Source organism: Mustela nigripes, chromosome 7 (assembly GCF_022355385.1).
Source record: "Mustela nigripes isolate SB6536 chromosome 7, MUSNIG.SB6536, whole genome shotgun sequence".
In the NCBI taxonomy this organism is placed as follows: Eukaryota; Metazoa; Chordata; class Mammalia; order Carnivora; family Mustelidae; genus Mustela; species Mustela nigripes.
In genome coordinates, this window is record NC_081563.1 from 52,313,615 (window position 1) to 52,334,383 (window position 20,769).

General features: G+C 34.0%; 1 protein-coding gene across 5 annotated transcripts in view; it reads right to left on the minus strand.

Annotated features, from left to right (window-relative positions):
* ZNF638 (zinc finger protein 638) overlaps window positions 1–20,769 on the minus strand; it is a 133,435-nt gene that overhangs the window by 16,412 nt on the left and 96,254 nt on the right. For all 5 annotated transcript variants that reach the window (XM_059405885.1, XM_059405884.1, XM_059405882.1 and 2 more), the window contains 10 exons: window positions 17,022–17,072; window positions 15,041–15,109; window positions 14,015–14,101; window positions 13,675–13,743; window positions 13,271–13,311; window positions 11,411–11,542; window positions 9,450–9,578; window positions 8,011–8,052; window positions 7,185–7,319; window positions 5,236–5,361 (listed from right to left, as the gene is read on the minus strand). In XM_059405885.1, the coding sequence (XP_059261868.1) occupies window positions 5,236–5,361; window positions 7,185–7,319; window positions 8,011–8,052; window positions 9,450–9,578; window positions 11,411–11,542; window positions 13,271–13,311; window positions 13,675–13,743; window positions 14,015–14,101; window positions 15,041–15,109; window positions 17,022–17,072 (881 nt within the window). The remainder of the gene's footprint in view (window positions 1–5,235; window positions 5,362–7,184; window positions 7,320–8,010; window positions 8,053–9,449; window positions 9,579–11,410; window positions 11,543–13,270; window positions 13,312–13,674; window positions 13,744–14,014; window positions 14,102–15,040; window positions 15,110–17,021; window positions 17,073–20,769) is intronic.

Below are 20,769 nucleotides of genomic sequence, written 5' to 3' on the forward strand. Positions count from 1 at the left end.
CAGCTGGTTGAGCATCAGACTTGGTTTTGGCTCAGGTCATGATCTCAGGATCCTGATATCAAGCCCTGCATCAGGTTCTGTGCTTAGCTGGTAGTATGCATGAGATTCTCTCAGCCCCTCACCCTCTGGCCCTCCTCCCATGTGTGTGCATGCATACGTGTATGCTCTCATTTTCTCTCTCTCAAATAAATACAATCTTAAAAAAAAAGAAAATTTTTTATCTTTAAAGGCTTGGAAATACTGCTTTTTTTCCCAAGAATAAAAACCTGAAATTTCAACATCTTCACTGTCTAATTATTATTTAAAAAGACTTCTATCAATATGGGAGATGAGGTGACTTAAAAAGCTTTCTACTCAAAACACCTAGTGGTGCCTGGGTGACTCAGTCGTTAAGCATCTGTCGTCAGCTCAGGTCATGATCCCAAGGTCTTGGGATGGAGCCCGTCACTGGGCTCCCTGCTTGTCAGGAAGCCTGCTTCTCCCTCTCCCACTCCTCTCCTCATATTTCCTCTCTCGCTGTCTCTGCCAAATAAATAAATAAAATCTTAAAAAAAAAAAAAAAACCCACAAATACCTAGAAGTGCTGAACAAAATTTAACAATCCTTTTTTTTTTTTAAAGTAGGCACCACGCCTAGGGTGGAGCCCAATGTGGAGCTTGACCTCATGACCCTGAGATCAAGACCTGAGCTGAAATCACAAGTTGATTAATCAACTGAGCCACCCAGGCACCCCCAACAATAATCCTTTTAAACATACTTCTGAACCACCAAGAAAATCAATGTCCTAGGGCCCAAAACAGAAGCAGAATTAAACTTCAGTGCCTACGTACCAAGCATAGGTCTAGACCCTGGACATATCAGTGAACAAAACAGCAAAAACTATCTGTTCCTTAGAGCTTACATATATCAGCTGTAGGTTGCTTCTCTGCGAATCATGTGCTCTGAGTTAGAATTACCTTTCTTTAGATATATTAAAAACTGAAAATTATACTTTAAAGAAAGTTGAATAATGTGCTTAGAAAGGATTTCTGGTGTAGGTAATGGGAGTCCCAGAGTAAAGGCCTTCTTTATTGGGGCATTTTCTTGGGTATTCATTCTACACTCTAATGACACGTAACCAAAATTAAAGATGATAGTTGATAAGCCCCATCCATAGTATTTACAAGCAGTCTTCCCATTCATGGGAAAAGCTTATGGGGGGAGGAGAGCAGCCTGCATGACAGCGGAGGAAATCTGTATCAGATACCTGTATTAGCTAACTTGCTTCCTTCTTCATAAAGAGAAAAACAAATGCACAACAGAGAGTAAGGTAAAAATACAAAATGGACTAAAGATATTTCAGACAATGAAATACTCCACAAAATCAGTATAGGTGCTACTTCCACAAAGAACATTAAAATTTAAAAAGAAGAAATAATCAAAGAAATAATAAGAGAAAGATCTTTTTCAGGTGAAGGAACACACTAATCTTTATAAATTCACTGAGTGCTCTAAAGCAGGATATATGAATAAGTCCCAAACCAAGATAAAACCTTGCTCACTGGGCTAGCCATACTGATCCTGCCTGGAGTTTCTGAATCATCCAATTTGTCCTTAAGGACTTAACACTTGCCCTTCAGTTTAAAAACCTCCTCTCTCAGGATGCCTGGGTGGCTCAGTGGGTTAAAGCCCCTGCCTTCTGCTCAGGTCATGATCCCAGAGTCCTGGGATCGAGCCCCACATCGGGCTCTCTGCTCGGCAGGGAGCCTGCTTCCACCTCTCTCTCTGCCTGCCTCTCTACCTACTTGGGATCTCTGTCTGTCAAATAAATAAATAAACAAAATTAAAAAAAAAAAAAAAAAAACCTCCTCTCTTTACTTTGTTCAGGTCTCAAATAACTATTCCTCAGAGGGACTATACCTGCCACTGTAAAATAAACATTCCCCCCAATCCATTACTGGCTACCCTTTTATCTTGACTGGTCTCCATAACACTTCATAGCATTTCTTAACCACCTGACATTGAGTGTGTGTACATGTATAATCTTTTTATAGTCTATCTTTTCTGCTAAAGTATAAGCTCCTTGAGGACTAGGATATCATCTCCTCTGTTTATCAATGTAGTCCAATGTCTAAAACAGAGCTGCCACAGAAAAGGAATTACACAAGTATTTAATGAACCAATCAATAAATGCTAAAAGTTTTCAAAAGAAAAAAAATACATAATGGTATGATTAGATTCAGCCTCCTTGGGGTGCCTGGCTGGCTCAGTCGGTTAAGCATATGCCTTGAGCTCATGTCAGGAGGCCAGGGTCCTGGGATCAAGCCCCGTATCAGGCTCCCTGCTTAATGGGGAGCTTGCTTCTCCCTCTGCCTCTGCCACTACCCCTACCCCTGCTTGTGTTCTCTCTCTCACCCTCTCTCAAATAAATAAAATCTTAAAAAAAAAAAAAAAAAAAAGTATCAGCCTTCTCCTTAACAATACAGTTTAAGGGGCACCTGACTGGCTCAGTAGGTAGAGCATGCAACTCTTCATCTCAGGTGTGTGAGTTTGAGCCCCATACTGGGTGTGTAGAGATTTATTAAAAATAAAATCTTAAAACAAACAAAAAACCTAAAACAGGTTAAGAAAAACAATGAAAGGAAAAACAATCTGGGCACAAAATTCTCCATCCAGACAAACTATGAATGAAATATGTAAAAACAAATAAAGTCAATTTCAATTATGCAGGGATTCAAAAAGTTCATGGTTCACAGGGGTGCCTGGGTGGCTCAGTGGGTTAAAGCCTCTGCCTTCGGCTCAGGTCGTGATCCCAAGGTCCTAGGACTGAGCCCCACATCGAGCTCTCTGCTCGGCGGAGAGCCTGCTTCCTCCTCTCTCTCTGCCTGCTTCTCTGCCTACTTGTGATCTCTGTCAAATAAACAAACAAATCTTTAAAAAAAAAAAGTTCACTGTTCACACATACTTTCTGAGGGAAAATTACTGGATGATGTGATCTAACAAACATAAAAGCCAAACAAGAGAGGAGGAGATACAAAATCCAAGAAATAACAGAAATTAGCCTAGAAGAGCAATAAAAAGAAAATAAAGGTATATAGCTGCTTTACAAAACAAATGGCAATAAATTTAGAACAGGGAGCTTTACCAAGAGAGCAGACTCTATTCAACAAATAGTAATTAATGGCCTGAGTAACATGAAGACAGTCTTCCCTTTTCCTCTCAACAGTAACTGCCCTACCACAATTGTACAGGAAAGCCATAATCCAAAAACTGAAGAAAACAAAAACAGCATAATTTTGAAAAATAAATGGGAATATAAGAAAGTGACCTCCAAGTATACAAGTTACAGATACTCTATTTCCTTATTTATAGAGCTGCTCTCATACTACTGAATTCTGTAGTATCTTCTTAATCAAGATATCAAAAAATATAGATATTATCTTTCAATACTTAGATTTAAGCTTTCATGCTTCTTATGCAGAGTAACTATAGTTACACAACTACAAGTTGCAATGTACACCTGCATAACATTACAGTTAAAAAAATGAATGGGGCAGTGCCTGGGTGGCTCAGTGGGCTAAGCCACTGCCTTCGGCTCAGGTCATGATCTCAGGGTCCTGGGATCCAGCCCCACATCGGGCTCTCTGCTCAGCAGGGAGCCTGCTTCCTCCTCTCTCTCTGCCTGCCTCTCTGCCTGCTTGTCATCTCTCTCTGTCAAATAAATAAATAAAATATTAAAAAAAAAAAAAAGAACGGGGGGGTGTCAAAGAATAATACAAGGATGGTAATAAATTAGCTCATTATAAACATGGTCAATTAAAAACCATAATTAAAAAATTATTTAAAAAATTGGGGGACAGAATTTATTTCCATTTCCTAGTCTAGCTTAGGCATTAACTACTTCTCATATAGACCATTATAATACCTTGAAATTAGTCTACCTGCCACAGCCATCAATTTATCATTTGTTAAATGAATATAATGGACACTATATGACATGTTCAAGATTATGAGGCTACCTTATCAGGTGTGGGGCTAAGTCTACAGTAAAACAGTATGTTTTTCAATTTAATAAGCTGTAAGAATAAGGTTCCGAGTAAAAGCTTGGGAAGTAAAGTATCATTCAGGCAGATGTTTTCTATAATCACTTGTTCCATTTTCTTTAAGTCTAAAAATTTGGGACTGTATTTTTAGAAGAAAAATTTCTGTATCATCACTGCTCCCCATAATTCTGAATAAAGTAATAACTTCAAAACATCAAAACACAAAATTTTAAAAAATACCATGCTGAGGGAAACTTGCTAAGAACTTCCAAATTTTTTCTGAAATTATCAGGTTAAACAAGCTACTCAAATTTGTGCTGAAATCAGTACCTATCATGGGGCGCTGGGTGGCTCAGTTGGGTCTGACTCTAGTTTTCTGCTCAGGTCATAATCTCAGGGCCATGAAATGGAGCCCCATGCTGGGCTCTGTGCTCAGCAGGGTGTCAACCTGAGGATTTTCTCTTACCCACTCTCAACCCTTTCATTCTCTTTCTCTAAAATAAACAAATCTTAAAAAAAAAAAAAATCAGTACCTACCATGATGCATTTACTTATAGATGCTCTAATCTGATTTTAGACAGTGGAATTTTCTTTATCTTGAGCTAGCACAAGATTTTTAGCATATTAATAAACAAAAAACATGCACATACCAAATATAGGCCCCATTATTTACCTCCTGTTATGGAGATACAATGAAACTATTAGAGGAAACAACTGAGTCTGAATTTAACTCTTTCAAAAGTGGATTACTAAGAGTTTTCTTACATGTATTATTATTACTGTGTAGCCCAATAATCTGTAAACTCTTAAGTCTTATACAAGAGTTTATAATAAAGAAAAGAATAAGTAAACTTCTTTCTATCTGGAGGCAGCCAAAATGGACTCAAAGTAGATTCTGCACTCTGGAGAGAATCATGATCATGTTACATATATGGAATCATTCTATACATATTTTCATAATAGGTTTCAGAATGAATATGCTACCTTTTTCAAAATTATTCAATTTATTGTAATTTAGACAAATTTACACTGTTCCATAAATCATGAAAATTGTAGTAGTGACTGCAACACAAATTTCTAAAAGAAAGAATATCTAAACTCAATACCAGTTTAGCTACTCTCTATTCTGAGTACATGTTCTAGCTTTGGAAGAGTGACCTTTATACTTTCTTCATTTTCTAAAAGCACAAAAGTTGACAGAAATTCATCTTACCTCTGATGAGTCCATTTTTGGAGATAATGTGCAGGTCAATACATGGTCACCTATGTTCTGTGGATTTTGTTTCAGAAAGCTATACATTGACTGAGCAGATTCAGGGCTATCTAACTGAAGAATTGCCTTTGGAGAAGATTAAAAAATATATATATTAAATAGTTCCACAAAAAACTAAAGTAGAATTACCATATGATCCAGGAAGCCCACTATGTGGTAGTACCCCAAAGAACTGTAAGCAGGAAATCAAATAGACATTTATAAACCCATGCTCATCCCAGTGCTATTCACAACACTCAAAAGGTAGAGCAGACAAAATATCTATCAATGGACAAGCAGATAAACAAAATGAGCATATGCAAACAATGGATTATTATTCAGCACTAAAAAGGAATGTAATTCTGACATATGTTACAATATATGCTGGAAGATATTAAACTAAGTGCAATAAGCCAACCAAAAAAGATCAAACATTTATGATTCCATTTATAAGAAACCGCTGGAGTAGTCAAATTCATAGAGAGGGAAGTAGAGTGGTAGAACGTTAGTTGTCAGGGGCTAGGAAGAGAGGTACGGAGGAATTGGTGTTTAATGTACAGGGAGTTTCAGTTTGAAAAGATAAAAGTTCTGGAGATGGACTGTGGTGACAGTTGTATAACAACATGAATATACTCAATGCCAGTGCATGGACATTTAACATAGTTAAAACAGTAAATTTAATTACATGTATTTTAGCACAATAAAAACATTCTTTAATTTTTCTGAAGAATAGATAAATTTTTCTTCCAGACTTCAAGTGTGATTACAAAGGTAATCTTCATTTCAAAGGAAACAAGAAAAAGCAATCCTTAAAATGTTCCAAAGTCCAGGCAAAACGGGAGAGTATGATAGGTATTTTTAAGAAATTAAAAAAATAACTACCAGAGGATTAAACATATCTAAAGTAAAAGTTCAAAATTCCTTAGACCACCTGTCTTCTCCCTTCCCTCCTGTGTCACACTATTTCTAAAGTATCAAACATGCTCTATGGAGCAGTTAGAAGCATGTCAAAGAAATTAGTATCTACCTTTGGTGAATCAGTTCTGAAGCAAACACTGTCAACTTTGATAAAAAATCCTACCTTCCTAGGTAATACATGGTTGCTCAAAATCTAATTTTACTAGACAAGTATCTGAATTAAATATTACACAGAGGGCACAACAAATATAAACAGATTAGCAATTTCTTTTAAGGAAGAACAAAACCCCTAAGGGATGATCACTTTGTACTTCTTTCCATATAATGAAACAAAAAGAGCTAACTCTCTATGTGCTTTATGGCTGGAAGTAACTTGGAAAATATATGGTAACACCTTTTTTCATTTTATAAGTAAGAACTAACTAAAAGTGTAAATCAATTAAGCCAAGGTCACAAAGGCAGTAAAGACTAGATGAACTCATGTTTAAACTTTCCCGTAAGATAATGTTCTTTGCACATACTACCATTCTCCCTTGTGCAAGTTTTATTTTCCATTAAAACTAGGAGTTCTGGGGCACCTGAGTAGCTGGTTAAGTGTCTCTTGATTTCAGCTCACATCATGATCTCAGGGTTGTGGTATCAAGTCTTATGCCAGGCTTCCCACTCAGCGGGGAGTCTGCTTGAGATTCTCCCTCTCCCTCTGTGCTCACTCGCTCTCTCTCTCAAAATGAATAAATAAATAAATAAATGTATCTTAAAAAGCAAAACAAAACAAAAACACACTAAGAGTTCTGAGGAGAAAGTCATCATCTCTTTCTTTTTATTACAGCCCAAGAGAAAATATGCTGACCTATCATAGTTCTCCTAAGAAATTATATTTTATAGGTGTTTCAGCTCAGAAGACAGATTAAAAGTCACAAATCTGATGAGTACAGGGTTCAGTCATATATTCTCTACAGAACATATAGCTAAACCAGGAGGGACCTTGTTACCTTGTTTTTATTACTCATGAATACGTGGTGAGCCACTTTTCCAAACTGAAGTCCAACACAAAGCACACACTGAAGGCCATCTTCCGGTAAGTTATCAAGATGTACAAATCGATCGTAAATTTTATCTGTATTTGCCTGTAATTTTTTTTTTTAAGAGACAGCACAGAAAAAGAGAAACACAGCTCAAGTATCAAACTATAAACACAGATTAACAGTAATTTAATTTTTCAGAGGTCAGATGATACACTCTCCCAAGAGTAAGAAAATGACTATGTGAGTGAAGACAGGGAGATCTTAGTTTTAGATTTGAGTGATCAATGAAACGATATACTCAAACAAGAAGTATAATCCTTCTTCTATCAACACAGTATTTACCTAAAACACTTTGTAACTAAGCTACTTAATATAGCTCCAGTATCTAGAAAATATTTCACTTTAGGGATTACCATGATCCTTTACTTCTTATTTTACCAAGAGAAGATCCATCGGACACTTTCATCACCCCCAATATTTTATTTTTTCAATTCAAATTCAATTAATTAACATATAATGTATTATATGTTATCATATACATATGATAACATACATATTATATGTTATCATATACATATACACATAACATATAATGTATTAATGTATCAGAGGAAGAGTTCAGTGATTCATCAGTTGCATTTAACACCCAGTGCTCATTATATATCACATGCCCTCACCATCACTTCAATGTTTTAAAATGAGCAATAAGGTTTTCTTTTATTTCTAACAGGTGAATAACCCATGTTTCCATCAGTTAAACAAGTGTACAAAAGCATTTAAATGCAAAACTTACCTCTGGGTCATTTTCTTTAATCAAGGTTGTAAATATAGCTTCCTAGAAAGGCAAAACACAGGAAAGGTGGAAGATGTAAGTCTTCCCCATACATATATTTATTTATTCAGGGTTTATAATAACCTAACCTATATGAATAAGAATTAAACGCTGTTTCATAGAATGAGAAGTCAGCAGAAGTTTTGTTCCTTCTAAAAATCTTTCCTTCTTCCTGAACAAATTATTCAAGTTCCACCTTAATACACTTTAATTCTTCCCACTGCCTTAAGTACATTAAAGATTAATAAGGTTGTATTAGGGGGAGGACATTCAAATTCATATATAAGGAATAAGAGATTTAATTTAGCAGACAATTAGAGAATTCAAATTATAAAACAAAAAGTTAACTAAGCAAAGTAGGAGATGAGGAAGAACAGAAATGTAGGCTTGCAAAAAAAAAAAAAAAAAAAAAAAAGAAGCAAAAAAGAAAAAAAAAAAAAGAAGGGTTTAAAAAAAAAAAAAAAAAAAAACAATCCACCACACAACAACATAGAGTATTAAATGTACAGTTATTTAGTACTGTTGACTACAAAGAAGGCTAAGAGTAGCCTGAGACAAAAAATGTCAGAGCTGGGAAAGGAAGGGCTAGCTAATGGATGGCTTACCTGTATAGGAAAGGAACTTTATCTTACAAGATTCTGGTTCTTAAACTTTTTTTTTCTTTTCAACAATACTAACACATATAAAACAACTCTACCATTACATCAGAGTGATTCGCAATGGAAGGCTTTCTCAAATAACATGCATTTCCACCTTCCTCTAGAGATTCTAAAAACTGCTTCATGCCTCTTAGCTGATAATAAACAGTTGGTAATAAATGTCTGTGTGCCACAAAGAAACAGTGAAGGGTTTCTGAATCAGTTGACTTTGAACAGATTTATATTCTATGTCAGTCTCATTACTTCATGGAGAAAGATTTTGAGGGAGACAAAACTAAAGGTAGGAGACATAAAGAACTACTTTAGTTGGGAGTTTTCAAGAAACAAAGCAATAATGGATGGGATAAAGGGGGAACAAACTACAGAAATGTTTATGACTTAAATTATACAAGACCTAGTGATAGATGGCTGTGAGAAAACAGAGAAAAATTAAAGATAACATCCCAGTTTGGAGGACAGATAAGAGCAGTAAAATAAGAATACAGAGTTGTCTACAGATAGTAGTTTTCAACTTTTTTCCCCACTCTGACATACATGAGGGATTAGATTCCCTCAATATGGAAGTAATTCTCAACCACTGGGACAGGAGACTGTGAAGAGACAGGAAGAAGCTTTTTCTCAATCACTCAGAGAGAACATGTAACCCAAAGAAACAAGCTAGAGCATATAACCAACTACAATAAACCCGATACAAAAATTTTATAATATTCTAGTATAAATCATGCTAAGTCTATTATTTACCTCATCTTTTATATTCATGTTTTCAGGAACCATACTTATTGAGAGTTGATTTCCATCCATTGATATTGGGAAGCAGGTATAAAATTTTATCATAGATTCTGCAGATTTTCTATTTATTTCCATAAATATCTTTTAAAATAAAAAGTACAAGAACAAAAAAATATGTCTTTAAGTTACTTTTTCTTGAAAAGATTTAATACTAAGAGTCAAATAACTTAGTAAACATTAAGATAATGTATCTTCAGAAAGTGAGGCCAACAGACTCAAAGTATTACAACCATAAGGAAGTAATAATGAATGAATGGACTCACGAGGCAATACTAAAGAGAAATAAGAGAGGACATTCTAGTAAATGACATTTACTAGAAAATCTAGGAAGGAAAGAAGGAAAATCTTATTTATCTTATTCATCATTGTAGTCTTAGTACCTACAGCAGTATCGAGCATATAGCAGGTTTTAATAAATATTTAAATAAATAAATTTAATGACTGATAAAATATGAGAAGTATGAGAATTGAAAGAACCAAAGAAATGTGTAATGATTACCAAGTTATTTTAAATTTTGTTTTCCTAATTATAAAATTATAGTGCCATACATTTTGGTTTTAATTTTCATCCCTGGGTAAACAAATAGTTGAACATTCTTCTCTGTGTTGATAATGGGGCAGAAATCTTCCATATATTTGATCATAGTTGTAATTTTTCTAAAGGAATTATCTATTTGTGTAATCTTTCAATTTATTATTGAACTTTTAACATTTTATAGTGTAATCAGGGTATGAATCTTTTGTTTCCCTTTTACATAAATATTTTTAACTTTAATTTGCATCTTGCTTTATGTTAATTTTGCTTATATGACCAAATCTGGTATTTTTCCACATAATATCTGGAAAAGTATTAAATCTCTAAATAGTAATTCTACTCAACTCTAATCAAAATTGGACATATAATAATCTACATTTTCTGTATCTGATTTCATATTTAATGTATCTACTTATTCTTTGGTATGAATCTGAATTACTCACTTCCAAATTCCCACAATTTCCCCCTATTTCAATGTACTGTCACATAAAAAAAATTATTTTATAAAAAGATTTATTTTTATTCTCATCTCTAAATAAATACAGCTTTAATGAAATATAATTTACATATCATAAAGTTCACCAGTATAGGTGTAGAATTCATTGGTTTTTTAGTAATTTATGAAGTCATTCAACCATTCAAATAATCTACTTTTAACATTATGTGAAACTGCATTTAACTCACTCATATTCACTCTCTTCTTCTACTCTGTTTTCTGAAGCACACTGGCTCTGGCTACCAGCAAACATATATCCTACTCAATGCTCTCTAGTGATCCCCAATCCCTTTCTAATGTAAGAACACTACTATCAGCCACCAGAATCATGGTTCCATTATTTAAACTTTCCTGAAATCTCACTCCCTATAAGATACCTTCCACAAGTTGTCGTATTAATATAGTGTTTTGTTTGTTTGTTTTTTAATTACAAAAGCAGTATGTACTTATTACTGAAAATGTAAAACACACAGATAACCTAGGTTATTCTAAGTACTGACCACATCTCTATCTGAGAATGGTTACTTCCCATTTGAGTGCAATTGGTAAAACAGAAGGAATACTAATAAGAAAGTGCTACAAAGTTTGTAAGTTGTTATAAAACTCTGTATTAATATATTGAAGATATAAAACATTTCTTTAGACTAAAATTCTGAGCAAAATTTTGACACATTTAGTAAGCCAACCTCCCCATCGTTAAAACTAGGTCAGTTCAGAATAACACTAAAATACGGGATGTTTTATACTTTAAAAATCCCTTAGCTTGAATGGCTTAATTATTTTGAGGTGCTCCTTTTAAAAAACCTTTCTTTTTAGTTTTTTGAACTTAATGTTTTTCAAAATGTGCTTCAGACAATATGAACAGCTATTATCAACGCTTACCTTTTTATGAGATGATAAAATCAAAATATCCTTTAAACCACCAAATGGTTTTACTAGGTTGTAAACTTCTTCTATAGAATATCCTTTATTAGGCAAATTAGAAATAAGTACCACACACATTTCCTCTGTTTCCTTCAAAACAAATTTAAGAGTTGACATTCAAATTTCTTTAACTGCTTTTATATTTACTTAAGTTTATGCGGCAGATCATGGTATGTTAGTATTTAAACTGCATTTAATACTAAACCTTATCAATTAAGGCCGGTCTGAACCTCAAAACAAAATAAAATGCAAATTTCCTCTCTTTAAGTACACAGAATAATTTCAGTCATATCAAGGCTTTTCGTTCTCTTTTTCAACCACTGCTTAAAAACACAAGTTTAAGGGGGCACCTGGCTGGCTCAATCAGGGATGCATGCGACTCTTGATCTTGGTATGAGTTCAAGCCCCACAACTAGGTAAGGAGGTTATTTACAAAAATAAAATCTTTTAAAAAGTAAAAATAAAATAATAAAAATGCAAGTCTATTTATTTTTAAGGTGCAAGCTGAAAAACACCAGTTTGTCTCTGATAACTCCTTCATGCACGGCTGCCATTCCTGTGCTATGCGAAACGAACATCCCCAAGCTCCAAAACAGAACATAGCTTTTCATCTTGCTGAATAAAATAATCTTTTAGGTAAAATTAAAAAGTTTCCCTAGTGCCTTAGAAACCCTTCCCTATAACCCAATTCCCACTACAAAGTAAATACTTTCACTTCTGTCTTCTTTTCTTTCAGATCTATTCTTCAAGAGGACACTCATCAATGCCAATTTTTCCTTCTAGTGAGTTTTGAGAAAAATCCCCAAAGGTGTACTAGAGTAAACTGGACAACCTGTGACTTTTCTTTTAGGAAAAAAAAAGTGGGGGATAGGGATGAGGAGAACCAGGAAGTTGTAATTTTCACAAATCAGTTGAGAATTATTTTCAACTACTATGTCAACTGTGTTCATAAATGGTTCCTTTGTAAGTGCTTTAAGTCAATCTATTTGTGCTTTAAAATATTCTTCCTGAAACAAAATAGTTAAGACATATTACTTAGTGACTACTTGAAGAATGCATCTATCAGTCAAAAATAAACTTACTGTTTAGCACTTGAATGATCTCAAGATCTTAACCAGCAAAATATAAATTAAATTAACAAGATATTAATAGTCAAAATCATAGATGAACCACAAAAAAAACAGTAATGTGAACTTTCTGCCCTTCAAATGAAACTTCAAATCCTACTCACTATTCTAAAAACACAGAGAACTGGTATTCTAAATATTAATTTATCTCCCACTTGCCTCTAAGAAAAAAGAAAACAGATTTCACAAAATTTTACTGGGTTTAATTCAACAAACTGCTTTTCTACTCAAAAACCAATTTTGGCCTAAACTTTTTTTCCTGGTATAAGGTAAACCTCAAAAACATGTACATTTATTGATCATCTGCACTTTAACTTTTATGACTTACTCTGCAACTCAAACTCTATCTAAAAAGTCACAAATGACAGGGGTGTCTGGGTGGTTCAATTGGTTAAGAATCCAACCCTGGACTTAGGCTCAGGCCATGATCTTAGGATCCTGAGATCCACCTGGAGCCAGCTTAAGATTCTTCCCTTTCCCTCTGCCCCATCTCTCTATTTAAAAACAAAAACTTAAGGTGAAGCAATAAAACTCAAAAAAAAAAAAAAGAAAAAAAAAAAAGGACGTCACAAATGACAGGTTTTTCACCATGCCAAATCCTGTAAATTTTTTAGTGGGTTTACAGTAAGTTAAATATATTGTGTCAAAGTTTCCTAAGCTTTTAAATAGTAAGTAAAATATAAAAACTGACCTTGTTAACTGGTTCTTTTTCTGTGGACTCCACAGCAGCTTCTGAAGATACAAAATAAGGTAAGAATTCATGCAGATATATTTTATTTACCAAGGTCCCTCTTTTTCCACAATGGATTAAATAGTAGCTGCATGAAAATGTACACAAATGACAAAATACTACAAAATGTAAGAAGGAAATAGCTACAGAAATAACATTTCATTTTATTTCTTATAAGAGCAAAATTTCAGAAAAATCAAGAGGGTGGTGACCTGAATCATAATATTTTAAGTTTCATTAGTATGAGCCTGATATTTTAAAAAATATACATGTATATAAGACACAAAACTAAAAATCTTGTTTCCTTAAAATTTGATTTTCCATCTTTAAACATAAGAGAACAAAATAAAACCTTTTTGACCTACCTGAAATAGTTTCCTTAGCACTATTTTCAGTGGCTTTGACTTCCATACTGGTCTTTATTTCAGAGTTTTCTGCATGAAACAGTCTGCTTTAATAGTCTAGAAAAACACGCTAAAATAATTAAACTAATGAATCTAAACAGGAACTTAAATTTGCTTATTTTGTCACTAAGTATCCTCAGACTGACCTGATTTAAGTCAAAACTAATACAAGCTTTTCTCTGAAAATCAATAAAACAATACCTTTGAAGATTTTAAAGCAATAATTTCAAAATATACCTCAAATGTATACCAAGGAGATCTAAAAATAGCAATTAAACGAACAAAAGCCTTTAGAGCTTACCTGGTACAATCACAGGTTTATTGGCATCTTTGTTTTTGACAATGCCAGCTTTTTTGACTTCCAAAGACTTCTTTCCACCAGATTTTGCTTTTAAAAGTAGAAGTGAACAGTTATTCCAAGGATCTGTTCAATCATTTAGCATGTTATATGCTCATATATATAAGAAATGTGGTCCAACTTCATTGTAAAGGCAGTTTCTTTTCCATATATTTATTATTTCCACTTAGGTCTGTTTACCAGTAAGATTAAAAGCAAATTTAAAGGGGTGCCTGGGTGGCTGAGTTGGTTAAGTATCTGCCTTTGGCTCAGATCATGATCCCGGGACTCTGGGACTGAGTCCCACACAGGGATCCCCACTAACAAGCTTCTCTCTCTCCTCCTGCTGGTGCGTTCTGTCTCAAATCAATAAATAAATTTTTAAAATACCCTAAATTTAAAATGATACAATCTTGTTGATGGCCACTAAAGGGCCACAGGTTTATCTTCCATGTGGCAGAAGCATGTCATGATCACATAGAAAATTTTTTTAATTATTTCTACAAAGGCTCTTCAAAATTAGCCTATATATTAATAAACAGATCATGTTAGTTTCAACATTTCACATTTCTTTCTTTATGGAGGAAATACATTCTTTTAACAGGGAAAGAAGAACATTTTTTAGAGTAACAAACTGAAAAATTTACAAGCTGGGGAAGGTAATATGAAGCGACAGCTCTAAAAAATGAGGAAAATAAAGATTTGTAGGGGGAAGTAGCAGAACAGTTTATAATTATACAGCTGTCAAAAATGTTTCCTTGGCAAAAATCTGCAGTGGCACACTGTCAAAGACCAATATACCAAAAAACAGTAGTTCCATTATGTGTCAGGTTTTAAATATCAAAGAAGTATCTACTAAACCTTTCAAGATGTTATTAAATACAATAAATCTTATGAATTTCAAACTTGCTTTTGACAATAGTATCTTTATTATATTCTTCAAGGGAGGATTAAGAACAAACTTAATCCTCTTCTTCCCAAAAGTCTTACCTGTTTTGATTGAAGCTTTACCTTTAGCAGCTACTGTTACCACAGACTTTACAGAACCCGCTGATTTCCCTAAATCACAAAAGTTGTAGTCAAATTGGTTTATTTAACTAGTATCAACAATCCCCAAATAACCTCTTAAAGAATATGAGTGACAAACCATATTTTATTCAAAACATAAAATGTTATCTTTGGGGCACAGGTCACTTTCTAAATCAAGCAATGACAATAATATCTTCAGAAGAAAGTATCACTAAAGTAAGAATTCACCTCCCCAGAGAGGTACTTAAAAAGAGCATTCAGGCAAGTTAAATAAATCTCTGAATGTGTGGACCAACTAAGAATTACTAACTGCAAGGATATAAAAACAATCCCATAATGCTTTTAATGTTTCATAAACAGTTATAATTAGGGTCTCCCAGCCCAAGCTTCCTTGGCTCCCAGCTGACTGAAAAGCATTCAAGAACACCTTAATCATGGTTAAGCCACATAAAGCCTACTTTGACTCATTCCTACTGGGCTCTATGTGAACAAGACTGTTTAAATTGCTCTGACCCTTCTTCGTACATACACATCTGTTACTCTTGCTTATTTTCAAAGATAATGTATAAAGACTGTGATCATCAAAGTATCATTGAAAAGATCACCAGAGAGCAAAGGAGGTTTAGCTCTGAAATTTAGGACTCATTAACAACTACTAAGGCTGCACTATGAGGAAAAAAGCTCAGAATCAAATTACCAGTAGATCCAAGCTGAATTCCAAATTAAATTGTCAAGTCTTGGGGCATGAACCAATTTCTGTGCACATGTGCCCATTTGTAAACAAGGGTGATGACTGCTTAATTACTTGAGGAATCCTTTCAAGAGCATGATTATGCTTTTGAAAAATTATAATACAAATAAAACTAATGACATGTAAAAATCAACTAACTGTTTACAAATTCACCCTTTATATCAAAGATAGACCCTAACCTTTGCCCAAAAAGATTAATAGCAATCCTTTATAGAGTATCACCTAACCAGTCATTTCTTAGTCAACCCCAAGTTTTGACACACTGCTGTGTCACATGAGCTGAGCCCAAAGGGCCTTTCAGTATTTCTTTCACTATTCCTGTATTATGCATCAAGTCACTTTAATACTTCTAGCTGGGCACCAGACCTTAAGGAAAAAATAAGGAGAATTAATTTCCCAGCACAGTTAAGGGGTGGCTAAGCAGCTTTAACACCCATTTCCCCCCAAATCTCTACCAGAATTCCCATAAACTTACTATCAAAGTAATACCAAACTGTTTACTAAATAAATGCATCCTCAAAACAAGATATCTAGCTTCCCCTGACCCCTTCAGATTACTGCTTCAAAGAAACTCTTTTTATGAAAATTCTGGATCTGCCACTAACAATGGTTATTTACCAATGCAAAGCTGCATCCTTTCTACTATTACAGAGAAGATAATTTAATACATTGATTTCTATCGACTTAAAAAGATGACCCTAAACGAACAAGCATTTAGCAGAAATGAGAAGTAGGAAGGATAATGCTAGAGGAAGGAGAAAAAATAATTACTTTAAAATCCTGAAGGGGCATCTGGCTGGCTCAGTCAGTTAAGCGTCCAACTCCTGATCTCAGCTCAGATCTTATCTCAGGGTTATGAGTTAAACAACAACCAAGAAACCCCACTAAAGTCCGTAACAACTGATAATGAAATATAATTCTGCTGTTTGTTATCTGAACTATTTTATAAAAGAAAGTTTCCAGAGAGACCTCAATAAAAGAGAAAGAGGGAAATTATTTTATTTTGATAATTACTACAAAGAAGGAGCATTACCTACTAAGTCTCCTTTCTCAGAATTCCTAGATGGCTATAAATTTAAAAAATTAGTATACACCCAGCACATACTTTGTCACATGAAATCCAAGATAACTGTTATATACTTCTTAAGTAATTTAAAGTTAATAGGTCTAGAATTCTAGTAAAAAACATACCTGAAGACTTAATGACTTTGGCTCCAGATGTCTTGGCTTGTCCAGTTTTGGCTAATAAGAAAAACATTATCAATGACACATTACGAATACTATCATTTAGACTTAGGAAAGAGCTAATCCGGCAATGACTGAAGAAACACTGTAAAAAAACATCCTTACGCTCATTTTTTGTATGCTTGTGGAACTATATAGGTAAATTCTGAGACATGCAATTGCTGAGATGAAAGGAAAGATTTCAATTTTAACAATATTAAATTGTTCTACATGAAGACTGTACCAACTGATATTCCCAAAAACAGTACACGAGTGGGGCTTCCAATTTCCACATACAGTATGTAAGAGAAGTTATTAATTACTCCAATCTAAGATGGACACTGGTACAGATTAATTTTTATTTCTTTAATCAGGAATAAAGTTATGTTGATTTTCATATGTTTAATTCAACACTAAATCTTTCCCTGTGATCTGCTATTCTAATATTTGCCAATTTATCTTTTGAGTTGTTGAGGTTTTCTTATTTATTAAGAGGGCTTTACATATTAAGATTATTCATCTATATCACAGAGGTAACAATTTTTTAAAAAGTTATGCAAAATACTTATATAAAAATACTTTTTATGGAATCAAGTATTTTCCTAAAAGGGAAGGATGCCCTCGCTCTGCAATTAAAACCAAACAAAAAAACTCTCCATATTTTCTTTCAGTACTTTTAATTACCACCTTGTGAATTACAATCCGCTGTGATTTATTTTATTAACATGATTTACTTTTACAAAGTGACAAGGCAATTTAATGAGTAATTGATCTTTTCCTGGATAATTTAACATATTACCACAATTATTTACTGATGTTCCTTATGTTCTAGGAAATACCTCTGGAAACTCTCTGTCCTACTGATCTTTTGTCTAGCTGTACAACTACATGAAACTATTTTGAGTCTTTACCTCTGTAACTTCTTTTAATATCTGTTGGTGCTCATCTGTCCTAATTACACTTCCTCTGCAGAATTTTTCTGTCTATTCTGTTAATTCTTTATAACTTTATAATCAACTTGTACAGTTTAAAAATCTTATTGTTTGTATCAACTATATTCAAATTAAAAAAGAATCTTACTGGCAGTTTTATTGGGTTCCTAACATTTATCTTAATATAAGAAAAAAAGACACATTATAATGGTGAGAAGCTTTCTATCAAGGAATGAGCTGTTTTCCACATAGCATTTCTTTATGCCTTACAATAGTAGCTTAAAATTTTCATAGTTTTTGCCTTTTTTATTTTTTTTATTTTTTATTATTATTTTTTAAGATTTTATTTATTTATTTGACAGAAATCACAAGTAGGCAGACAGGCAGGAAGAGAGAGAGGAGGAAGTAGGCTCCCCAATGAGCAGAGAGCCTGATGCAGGGCTCGATCCCAAGATCCTGGGATCATGACCTGAGTCAAAGGCTCAAACCCACTGAGCCACCCAGGCACTACCCCCGCCCTTTTTATTATTTTAAACAGCGTATTTTATTAGATTACATGTAAGTGGTTATTCTTTCTACATAATAAAGCAACTGAAACTCTAAATTAATTTAGAAAATTAAGGTGGCTAGTTAGGTTTAAAGGCATTTCAGTAGACTCTCTTACATTTTCTGTCATACATACACATTTGCAAATAATAATACTGAATCATACTTTCCAATTTTTATGCCTCGTGACTTGCACTGGCAAGTGGCTGTTAGTTTTAGGACAATATTTAAGCTACTTCACAGAAATGATGAGTATCTTTTGTCCCTAACCTTAATGAGAACACTTCTACTACTCTCACTATTAAGCCTATGCTGGCTTTTGACTTGATATATGTATATGTTCATATGTATATAAGCAAAAGTGTGTGTGTGTGTGTGTGTGTGTGTGTATAAATATAAAACACACTATCATATTAAGGTAGTTACCTATTTTAATAATTTTTTTTTGATGCTAGGAATGGATGTTGAATTTTACCTAATATCCTTAGCATTTACCTTTTCTCTACTTAATATGGTGAACTGAATTTAAAAGATTTTCTAGGGCGCCTGGGTGGCTCAGTGGGTTAAGCCGCTGCCTTCGGCTCAGGTCATGATCTCAGGGTCCTGGGATCGAGTCCCCCATCGGGCTCTCTGCTCAGCAGGGAGCCTGCTTCCTCCCCTCTCTCTCTCTGCCTGCCTCTCTGCCTACTTGTGATCTCTCTCTGTCAAATAAATAAATAAAATCTTTAAAAAAATAAATAAATAAAAGATTTTCTAATTTTGAAACACTTTTATATTTCTGATGTGATCTCCTCTTGGGCACACCATTACTATCCACTTAATGTGCTCCTCGCCTCTACATGCTAAAATTTTACTTAAAAGTATTACAGCAAAAAATGTTTTACATCAATGTTCATAAGAAAAATTGTTCTGTAACTTTAATTTATTATAACCACTTTATCAGCATTCAAAAAATTTAACTTGTTTTGAGATAATTGTAAATTCACAAGAAGTTGTAAGAAATAATTGGGAAGAATACCATACGCTTCACCCTGTTTCCCCTAATGGTAATATTTAGCATAACTACATACTATGTTACAAACAAAACTAATACAATCTACCAACATTTCCGCAGTTTTACATACTCATTAATGTATAGTTAGTGCTATAAAATTTTATCATAGATGTGTAGACTGCTATGACCACTGATCACAATACAGAATAGCTCCATCCTCACAAGGATTACAGCAACAGCTACTTGTCTCCCTCCTCTTCAACCCAACAACCACTTGTCTATTCTCTAACTCTACAGCTTTATCATTTCTACAATGCTATATAAAAAAAGCTTGTATTTTTTTGAGATTTTTTTTTCATTCAGCGTAATTCCTCTGCAATCCATCCAAGTGTTTCATCTATCAATAATTTGTGCCTTTTTATTGCCAAGTAGTATCCCATGCTACAGATACATCACAGTTTAACCATTCACCCACTGAAGCACATCTGCCCTGTTCCCAGTTTCTGGCTACTATAAATAAAGATGAAAACATGCTTATAGAGGTTTTTGCATGAACAGGTTTTGTGTAAATGTAATTCATCCATCTAGGATAAATGTCCAAAGAGCATAATTGCTGGGTCCTATGGTAAGAACACACTTAATTTTGTTTAAAAAAACCAAAAAACTGCAATACTCAGGGCGCCTGGCTGGCTCAGTCGATAAAACATGCAGCTTTTGATCCTGGGGTTATGCCTCACACTGGGAGCAGAGATTACTTAAATAAATAAACTTAAGGGAAAACAAACAAACAAACCTGCAATATTCTTATCTGTACCATTTTAAATTCCCAGCATCAATGTACAAGTTTCTCCACATCTTCAATAAAATTTGGTGCCACCATTTTCTTAGTTTATCCTTTCTGAGAGGCATATAGTATCTCTATCAGCATCTGATGTCCCTATTAACCTGCTTTTTCCTGTTTCCTTCTCTCCACCCCCCTTCTTAAAGAAAATATTCCTTTCCTCTAAATGTCATGGAATAGCTGAAATAGAACTAGATTTATTAATTCCTTAAAGGTTTGGTGGAACTCATACATGGGAACTATTTGGGCAGAATGCTCTAAATGGAGGAATAAAAGGACTTAAAGAAAGTCACTTTTAAAAAAATGTTTAATTCCAGTGTAGTTAACATACAGTGTCATATTAGTTCCAGGTGTATAATACAGAAGTTCCATATATTACTCAGTGCTCACCAAGATTAAGTG